Raw genomic sequence first — 10805 nt, forward strand, 5'->3', positions numbered from 1 at the left:
TAGTAAACTGTGGGTACAGTTTAGTAAACTGTGGGTACAGATTAGTAATCTGTGGGTACAGATTGCTAAACTGTGGGTACAGATTGCTAAACTGTGGGTACAGATTAGTAAACTGTGGGTACAGATTAGTAAACTGTGGGTACAGTTTACTAATCTGTGGGTACAGATTAGTAAACTGTGGGTACAGTTTAGTAAACTGTGGGTACAGATTAGTAAACTGTGGGTACAGATTGCTAAACTGTGGGTACAGTTTACTAATCTGTGGGTACAGATTACTAAACTGTACCCACAGATTAGTAAACTGTGGGTACAGATTAGCTATGATTTTTTATTTTTTCTATCCTGGCACCCGGGGGGCTCCGTAGCTAAGTGACCTCAGAGCTTGATAATCAATAATCTTACTTGTGATGGGAGGGTAATCACGACCAAGTTCATAGACAAGGAAATGTGCACATTCCTAAATGGCTTTGCATAAAAAGTCCCTCTGCTTAACCGAGGGTTGAGAGAGAAAAAAATGCTCCATGTTGCACTACGTCACTATTGAATTATATTTGGGGGCTCGTCATGTTTAGAACAATCCTGATCTGCTTATATTACAGGGAAGAATAAGAAAAAAAACTGCACAGTCATTTGTCTTGCTACTAAAAATATATACAAATCATTAATCTACAAAAAATGCCAAGCTACATTCAGTTTCCACGCTCACCTTGATTTCCTAAAGTGTTTACATTTTCAGCAATACACAATGGCTTTTAGTTATATCCGAATAGGTACGTAAATCTCAATTCAAAACCCTGATGGAATTTTTTTGTTGCATTTTGGGGTCACCGCCTATTTTAAAAAAGCAGAGGCAGGCGTTTTTTGGAAGAAAGCCCCTTTTTTAAACCATTCAAAACAGTCTCTACTAGTAAGAAAACATGTACATTAGAAATTTGCTGTCACAGTTTGAATCCGCACGGTACGAGTTAAGATATAAAAACTGTTAAAAAGGATACAAACACATACACAAATGCTGTTTTTGCACGTGGGGAAAGCCATCCAGTGGAGCTGCGAGTACAGATTTTTAATGTTTGTGCGTGCATATTCCCTGACCTTTGTGCTTTGCACGTGTAGTTCAGAATGCAGTGTGCAGAGTGAAGAGCAATACCTGTGTTAATATACTAATAGTTTGATTTCAGTACAGTGGTGCCTCTACTTACGAACGTGTCAACGAACTTTGTTTTCAGGTTACGACACGTTTTAAACGTGAAAATATTGCCTCTTGTTAAGAAAGAAATTTAGGTTACAAGAGACAAAAATACTAAACAATACTGTAAAAGATACGTACGTACTAGAGATCGATCATTTCACTTGCTTAATGTGCCAGTCCATTTTTTTCCTCAAACGAACATTTTGATTGGCTGACGACATATGCAACATGGCGACAACATACCCCTCCCCTCTTTCAGTTACTATATTTTTTCGCACTATAAGGCGCACCTTCAATGAATGGCTTATTTTAAAACTGTTTTCATTTATAGGGTGCACCGCATTATAAGGTGCAGTAGTAGTAGTTGGCGATCGACTGATATAGTTTTTTTCAGGACCGATACCGATTATTAGTAGATAGAGGGGCTGATAACCGATTTTTGGAGCCGATATTCATATGCAGTAAAAATTGGCGTAAAAATTTTGAATCATGCAAGCACTGAACTTAATTGAAATGCCGAAAGCATGTTTATTCACACAATTAGAAAATATTAGCTGCAAAAGTGCCTGAATTTTCTAGATTCAGAAATATCTCTTGTAAAGTTGAATTAAAGCTCAAATAAATAGCTTTCCGAATTTTTTCCACAGAAAAGAAAGCCCTGATGACCAGTGTTGTTAATAACGGCGTTACAATATAACGAGGTTACTAACGGCGTTATTTTTTTCAGTAGTGGGTAATCTAATTCATTACTTTTCTCATCTTGGCAACGCCGTTACCGTTACTGAGGACGGAAAGGCATGCGTTACTATGCGTTACTTTGTTGGTCGAAAAGTCTGAGGGAGACGGACTCGCCGAGACGACAGAGCAGAGCAGGAGTAGGGAGGAGGCAAGAAAGTTGTGACGGCGAGCAAACGCGATGCTAGGTAGCTCCAATAATACATGTTGTAGCCGATAGCCTACCAACTACGCCTGCATGTTATGGTAGATATGTTAGACATGGTAGATATCACATGTACTGTACATAGATATAACTAGATGCAAAATGACAGACATGGCACTAAATGAGTTAGTAGACAGCCGCCATCTTAAAGCAGTAGACTTTTTAGGACGGCTCTGTTGTAGAGAACCTTCCTAGCGAACCTAAGGAACTTTTAATCTAAAATACTTCTAAATCGGCAAAATCTTGACTTGAATCTATCTTTAAATGATGAAACAGTTTTAAAACTTTCATATGTCGAAAGTAGAGAGAAGGGAACTAATGCAATAATGGGAGCAATTTTAACAACTTTTAACAGTTGATTCAGGGTAAAGGGTAAATTAAGGTAAAGAATTGGGCTCGGGCCAATTGTACCAAAAACCTTCACAAAAAAACTTCCCATCGTGTGGCCAATGTTTTTTTTTTTTTTTTTTTTTTTTTTTTTTTTAGGGAAAAAAAAAAGAAGTAATTATCACCAATTACTTTGCCAAGTAACTAATTACTCTTACATTCAGGTAATTGAGTTACTAACGCAATTACTTTTTGGGAGAAGTAATTTGTAACTATAATTAATTACTTTTTTTCAGTAAGATTAACAACACTGCTGATGACCTCGTCTGAGCATCCTTGAGCAAGATACTAAACCCAACGTCACTCATGGTGCTGCGTCACCAATAGGTAGAGGAGGATATACTTTAATGCAGTGGCGCCACCAGGGGGGCTATAAATTGGTTGGCCACCCCACTAGCCACCCCGCTTTCCAGTATATCGTTAGATTGCTGTAGCATCAGTTATGCATTTCATCCCAAATGAATGCATTTATTTTGTTTTGTTAAATGTCGGGCTGTCAAATTTATCGCGTTAATTTTTTTAAATTAATCAAGTGAAAATATTTATCGCAATAAACGCATTCGCTGTACGACTCATTCACGCATTGCCGCAAACAGCCTACAATGGCTTCATTTTACTTCTATACAGAGATAAGAGGCAGTGTCAAGTGAGTGGAGTAGATAAAAGCATTCATTGGGGCCGTGCTTTTAATTGGCAAAAGCTTTGTCATCTCTCCCACAGCAACTATAAATATTGTGGGAAGCGACGTGGGGAAGAATGACAGGAGTTGATCTTTTTCTTAACACCCTGTAGTGTACCCAACGCAGAGAAGATATAGCATTTGCAGCTACCACACACAGTCATGGTTGCACCACTTCCCATCATGCATTTGGGCAGAACAGTTAAGTCGCTACAGTATCAGTCACTGAAAGCTCAACAAATACACTAGATGGCAATATTTAGTCACAATATACAAACTCACATTTATCCTTTAAGAATTACAAGTCTTTCTATCCGTGGATCCCTTTCACAGAAAGAATGTTAATAAATTTAATGGCATCTTGTGGATTTATTGTTATAATAAACAAACACAGTATGTTGAATGTATATATCCGTCTTGTCTTATCTTTCCATTCCAACGATAATTTACAGAAAAATATGGCATATTTTAGAGATGGTTTGAATTGCGATTAATTAATTTTTAAGCTGTGATTAACTCGATTAAAAATTTTAATCGTTTGACAGCCCTAGTTAAATGTACACCTTATGCCTAACATATACATAACACAATAAAACAAAATTGTTGTGGAACTCAAAATGTTGACTGGACAGTTACGGACTATACACATTAAATTATTAGTAACATCAGATATTACACAATACACCAAAGTATATCAGTAGTCGTGTCCTTAAGTCTTTCTGATAGTTTTCCCCTGACCTTTTTACTGCAATAATATAATGAAAACCCGAAATTATGGCTTTAAGTTTTGGGCACCCCAAGATTTTAAGGGGCCCCATCTGGCCACGCCCATGAAAAATTTCTGGAGGCGCCACTGCTTTAATGTGAAGTAGTGCTGCAATGATTAATTGATTAACTCGAGTAATTCGATTGGAAAAAAGCTTCGAATCAAAATTATGCTGCTTCGAGGATTCGTTTAAATAGAATGGTGTTGTAATGGTTCGTTTTTATCGTGTTTGGATTTACTTTATTGATTTGGGTGGCTATACTGCCTACTAGTGGCAACAGTGAATGACATAACTTGTCTAACATAGCTGAATCCAGCTGCTCCCAGTTAAGACAAACAAAAGTAAGTTTTCGTTTGATGTTTTTTTAATGCACCCATTACTTTTAGGGCTGTCAAACAATTACAATTTTTAATCGAGTTAATCACAGCTTAAAAATTAATTAATCGTAATTAATCGCAATTCAAACCATCTATAAAATATGCCATATTTTTCTGTAAATTATTGTTGGAATGGAAAAATAAGACACAAGACGGATATATACATTTAACATACTGTATATAAGTACTGTTTTGTTTATTATAACAATAAATCAACAAGATGGCATTAACATTAACATTGTTAAAGCGATCCATGGATAGAAAGACTGGTAGTTCTTAAAAGATAAATGTTAGTACTAGTTATAGAAATTTTATATTAAAACCCCCCTCTTAATGTTTTCGTTTTAATATAATTTGTAAAATTTTCAATCAAAAAATAAACTAGTAGCTCGGCATTGTTGATGTCAATAATTACACAATGCTCATGGTGCATAAAATTAGTCGCACCAAAGCGCCAGCAGAGGGAGACAAAAAACACAAGTCACAAGTGGACATGACACTGCTGTCATTTTAATCTGTTTGAGCGTTAATTGCGTCAATTTTTTTTAACGTGATTGATTTTAAAAATTAATTACCGCCCGTTAACGCGATAATTTTGACAGCCCTAATTATTTTTAGAAGTATGTTTAGCAGTTGTTTTTGTGCGATTTTGAACAATTTCATATGAGTATTGTATAAAAAAAAAAAATTTTAATTAAAAAAAAAATGTTAGCATTTTATAGCATCTAAGCTAGTGGACTTTTGCCTTGCAAGTTAGCCAATTGTTCTTTTGTTCTACTAAGATGCTCATTTTTTTATTCTTTCATGTCGTTTGAGGCTAGGCTCAGGTATTTTATTTTCAAATGCATTTATTGCTCTTGTGATATGAAACTGCAATTCTGCATCGTTTGAAGAAACACTCAGCCAATATAAATATGATTGCAAGCATAAACACTTGTTTATTTTACATTTCCTAAAATTTATTGTGTAACACATTAAATATTTGTAATCCGATTTCTCGATTATTAGAACTAACTAATCAATAGATTAATCGATTACCTAAATAATCGATAGCTGCAGCCCTAGTGTGAAGCAATTTGAGGGTCTTTAAGGAAAGAGTTTTAAATAGATTTTTTTTTTTCATATCGGCCAGTCAGATTGAAAAAAAGCCATTACCAATATGTCAAATTTCCAAATATCGGTGCCGATATTCGGCAACCGGTACTTCCTGCTTTCTGCTTTTAAATGTCGCGCCATAAGACCTTGCTGCTCTATTGGTCATAACATTTCCCTATCATGCTTACTAATGGAATTCCGCTCTCCTATTGGCCTACTGTTGATGACTTTTCAATTTGGTTGTCGCAGTATGATGACTAGTGCTGCAATGATTAATCAAATAACTCGAGTAATCCGTTAATTAAAAAAAAAAAAGCTTCGAATCAAATTTTGCTACTTCGAGTATTCGTTTAATAAGTGACATTGTAATGGTTTGTTTTGAAAGTGTTGCATTTAGTTTTATTATTTGGGGGGAGGATACACTGCCCTGTAGTGGCAAGTGAATATGCCATAACTTGTCTAACTTAATTCAGCTGCTCCTTGTTAAGACCAACCTAAGGTATGTTTTTTTTTTTTTTTTAGCTAATATTTTTGTTAATGCATTCATAATTTAGTTTAAAAGTATATTTAGCAGTTTTTTGTGGGAATATGTGTTTGAACAATTTGTTAAGAGCATTGTAAAAAAAAGTTAGCATTTTATAGCATTTAAGCTAGCGGACTTTGCTATGCAAGGCAGCCAATTGTTCTTTGTTGTTCTTAGAACCTCATTTATTTATTTATTTTTATATCGTTTTAGGCTAAGCTCAGGTATTTTAATTCATTTTTAAATGCATTTATTGCTCTTTTTAAATGAAAGTGATATTCTGCATAGTTTGAAGAAAAACTCAGGAATTTTGCTGCTTCGAGTATTCATTTATTAAGTGACATTGTAATGGTTTGTTTGAATGTTGCATTTAGTTTTATTGATTTGGGGGGAGGATACACTGCCCTGTAGTGGCAAGTGAATATGCCATAACTTGTCTGACATGGCTTAATTCAGCTGCTCCTTGTTAAGACCAACGTAAGGTATGTTTTTTATAGCTAATATTTTTGTTCATGCATTCGTAATTTAGTTTAGAAGTATATTTAGCAGTTTTTTTGTGGGAATATGTGTTTGAACAATGTGTTATGAGCATTGTAAAAAAAAAAAAAAAGTTAGCATTTTATAGCATTTAAGCTAGCGGACTTTGCTATGCAAGGCAGCCAATTGTTATTTGTTGTTCTTAGAACCTCATTTATTTATTTTTTAATATCGTTTTAGGCTAAGATCAGGTATTTTAATTCATTTCTAAATGCATTTATTGCTCTTTTTAAATGAAAGTGATATTCTGCATAGTTTGAAGAAACAGGAATTTTATTTTGTATTCGCATTCAATGTTTTTTTTTTTAAGTGTAATCTTAGCAAGCTAAAATAAGTATTATTGCAAGCAACGCATTAAATGTTCGTAATCCGATTACTCAATTATTCGAACTAACTATTTGATAGATTAATCGATTACCTAAATAAGTGATACCTGCAGCCCTAATGATGGCGTGCACAGGCGCAATGGTGTTGTTGATATACCGGCCGCCAAAAGAGCACAAGGCTCCTCGTGTTGTTGTTTCACAAAGTTTTTTTAAGCCCACAGATGGCTCATGACATTAGTAGCACATTAGGGTATAGGTCTCCTCGCGTTTTTGTGTCACAAATAATGAGATAGGCACCATCGATCTCGTGAAAGAGGACTTTGCCTCACTCGAAAGTTAGGATATACTGTAGATATATTTTTTTGCTGTTATCTACTTCATTACAGATATTAACGGTTGGGTTTGCTATATGAAATGATTCAAATGTGTTTGCGTGTCAGTAGTGCTTCGAACAGCATTTACATGTAAAGCGCGTCTTTAGTTACAAATTTTTCGGGTGACAAGACTTCTTCCAGAACCAATTAATGTCCTACATAGAGGTACCACTGTACTGACCTATTGCAATAGGCATTGAAATTTCCAATAATACACAATAATTGTTTTGTAAAAGAATTAGTGTGCATGAACGTCTCCTGACACAGTCGGTTCAAAAGGAAGTTGTGATGCAGAACCATTCTCAATTGTTTTTGCATGCAAAGAGCTAAAGTGTGCCAAATGCACCATGTATGGCTTGAAAAATAGTACCATATTTACCAAGTACCAAGTGGTACAAGGGTTCTATGGTACCAAGTACCATAAAAGCCTTCTTTTCTATGAACTACATTTTTTGTTGTTGTAGATGTTTCATCAGGGTGCAAATCCATGTTTAAAAACAAAACTAACAACATTCCAGTCTGAAATGACACTTTGGCTCTAAAATGGGGTAATTCAAAGGTCATTTTTACATGGATGAGATGAGCCATCGTCAAGAGAAAAAGGATTTACATGTGTAACTTCACAAACGTTTTAGAAAAGCAGCTTATTTTCGCAGTACGCATTCATGAATTGAAGCTTTGAAATCCCCCCAACTCGGAGTTTTTGCAGGTAGTTGGAAAAGTGAACTTTTCACAGTTGTCAGATTGTCAAGGGTCAATCTCGGAAGTTCCAGTGAGTTCTAGAAAACGTTAATCCAGTGTTTTTTGGAGTCTCCTTGTGACTTTTCCCACATTATTTGAATCTATCCTTTTGGGAAGTAGCGCTTTTAAGAATCAAAAGGAATTCAAGCGCTGTTAACTGCACAGCGTAACATTTTTCTTGGCTTAGGAAAAACTTTGGCTCTGTGAAAACAAAACAGCGCAGAGGGGCCAGCCTCTTATGTCCACAGAGGCATGACGATAAAGGGAAACTACTTCTTGGAAGCTCTGGTTGTGGGGCCTGGTTTGGTTCCTGAGCGACGCACGGGTACCTTGGATACAGGGATTCTGGTGCGAGCCGGAGGAGGAGCTTGGGTCTTTGGTGGCAACGATTCAGCCTCCAGGACGGATGAGAGTGCTGACTGGCTCGCAGATTGAGGCGGTGTCGTTTGTTTGGTGCTTACTGGGATCTTGGATTCCCGGGGAAGACTGGCGCTACCTTTCATTGACCGGAATGAAGAGGAGGAGGAGGAAGAAGGAGGGCTGAGTTTGTATTCGGTCGACAAGGAAGAAGAACTGTTTTGGTCCTCATCGTATAGATCATACAGGTGGTCTCCAGAGCAACTATCACGTGACATATTGTGTTTATGCCGAAGCCCACTTTCCTCAGGTGTTGCTGTGGGTGTCGCAGATGGTGTATCCCAATAGCCTTCGTCACTGAGCGGTTCTTTATCTCCTGGTGATGCTGGATAACGACCCTGAGTTAAGGGAGTTTTGGTAGCTCGATTTCCCGCGCTGCCAACGACTGGAATTTTACTGAGGCCCAAAGATTTCACCTGCTGCATCTTAAGATCCGAACATGCATTGGTTGAAGGTTGGTGACAGCTGGAGTTGAGGGTGCGAAGCGGGTAGCTGGAGGTGGGAGTGGTGCAAGAGGGTTGATGTGATCGGGGTAAAGCGGGAGAGTTATCTCTGGTTGAAGGTAGCATATGCCAAAGTCCCTGCATGTCAGCATCGTCTACTCCCTCTGGACTGGCCATTTCCTCTCCGCCACCCATATAGGCGACCACTCCGCTACCCGCTGCCGGTGGTTGAGGGCTGGAGGGCACTCGGGCATGGGCAGGAAGTGAAGCCGTGCCAGAAGATGCGGTGAATAAGGGTTGTGCCAACTTGGAAGATAGCGGGACTTTCGATGGGGAGGCACGAGTTGCGGCGCAGGTGACGGCAAGCGGCCTGCCGACACCTGATCCCACTACATTCCCCATTCCCCCACCGCCGCCACCACTGCTGCTGCTACTAGTAGCGCTGCCCCCATTTCCCGCCGTCTCCTCATCTGCGTCAGCAATAATGTCCCCGCAGCCAGTGAGTGAATCAAAGCTCTTGAGGGATGTGACATCGTTGAAGAGAAGGGAGCAAAGGCGGTCCACCGAGGGTTCCGAGGGCGGGTCGCCTGTGCTACAGTACTCCAGAGGAGGAGTGGTGAGGCTGGACACTGAGGTTTTGGCTTTGCTGGTGGCAGGGTGCAAAGGGGAGTCATTGGGTGTGAAGGGAGAGGGTGAATCTGGCTCACCAGATGGGCCTGGCATGGCCACACAGTGTGAGGGTGTCAGAGAAACACTTGTAGTGTGAGCCTCAGCAGCTTGAAGATTACATTCTGCATCGGTCTTCCCAGAATCCTCCTGGAGATAATGTGGTGTTGGTTCAAGAGTGAGGGTGACGTCCTCTGCAACATCCACATCTTTCTCCTTCCGGTGTTCCGGTTCGACCCCATCTCCCTCGATCGTTTTATCCTTACGTCGCCAGCGGATGCTACTGAAAAAGCCCTTCAATCCCCTCCCTCTTCGCACAAGTCCCGCACCGTTTTCATTTGACCTAAGACTCCCGCGTCGCAAAAAAGAGAAGAAACTTAACGATTTACTGAGAGACCTCACTGTTCCCGTCTCCAGAGCTGACAGTACCTCACCTCTCTGTCCATCAGCGTCGTTGCTGGACCCCATGAGTCCATCGTGGGTTTTGCTTCTCACCAGCTCGACTGATGACATTGAACTATTCCCATTCACAGAATTGCCAGTGTCAGAATGCCCATTGGTCCTGCTTTGCGTAGCCCCTTTGTTCCGGAAGGAGAAGAAGCTAGCCATTCCGGAGCCGGGCCGTCGCTTTCCGAAGAGCTTGAAGGCAGCTTTGTTGATCTTCCCGGTGGGCTGGGGGTCGCACGGAGGGGTCGATATGGGATCCGTGCACTCTGTCTGCAACTCCATTATGTTTTAATTCTTAGCTTTAATGCTTCCCACTCTGTGGACTCCCACTAGCACTTTGCTTGCTCCCTATGGGCTTTCCCTGACTGCACATCCGCTCTCCCGCTCTCTCCACGCTGCTTCCAAATGCTATTTCACTCACACTCTGGCTGTCTTTACCACTTGCCTGCAGCTTTTCTCCCTCTCTTTCTCTCTCCCTCACTGTGCAGCTCCTCACTGTATCCATGGCAACAGGGTGGGCTAAGCAGCTTTCGTCAATGTTGGCAGAGCGCCAGAGTCGGTACTCCCTCCCACCCCCCGCCTTCTCAGTCACCAGTGCACTGTTGCCCCCCCCACCCAAACTAATCAATACTTTTCAAATCTTTGCATCCCTGTTTGTTTGACTGCTGCAGATTTTGCACCAACAGAATTTAAGACCACAAAATATGATGTAGTGATGTAAACAGAATAATTCAACAAAATTATGCTGTTTAGTTTTGAAAGAGATGTAGGAATTTTAACCACAAGTTTACAATTGTTATCTGAGTTTTTGCAATGATGTACAGTGATACCTCGTTTTTTGCATTTAATGGGGACCAGAACCTGTCGCGATAAGTGGAAAAACCATGAAGAAGCGCC

The 10805-nt window shown here is 39.6% G+C and overlaps 1 protein-coding gene across 1 annotated transcript; it reads right to left on the reverse strand.

Moving 5' to 3' along the window:
- Window positions 1-370: 370 nt before the first annotated feature.
- Window positions 371-10325, reverse strand: amer2 (APC membrane recruitment protein 2). Its single transcript, XM_057825130.1, has one exon. It carries the CDS (start codon window positions 10188-10190, stop codon window positions 8205-8207), a length of 1986 nt encoding a protein of 661 aa, XP_057681113.1. The 5' UTR covers window positions 10191-10325; the 3' UTR covers window positions 371-8204.
- Window positions 10326-10805: the final 480 nt, after the last annotated feature.

This window comes from Corythoichthys intestinalis, chromosome 20 (genome assembly GCF_030265065.1).
Source record: "Corythoichthys intestinalis isolate RoL2023-P3 chromosome 20, ASM3026506v1, whole genome shotgun sequence".
Lineage (NCBI taxonomy): Eukaryota > Metazoa > Chordata > Actinopteri > Syngnathiformes > Syngnathidae > Corythoichthys > Corythoichthys intestinalis.

What these genes read in the sequence shown, in the direction of transcription:
- amer2 (XM_057825130.1), bottom strand. Translation starts at nt 10,190, where the DNA reads ATGGAGTTGCAGACAGAGTGCACGGATCCCATATCGACCCCTCCGTGC.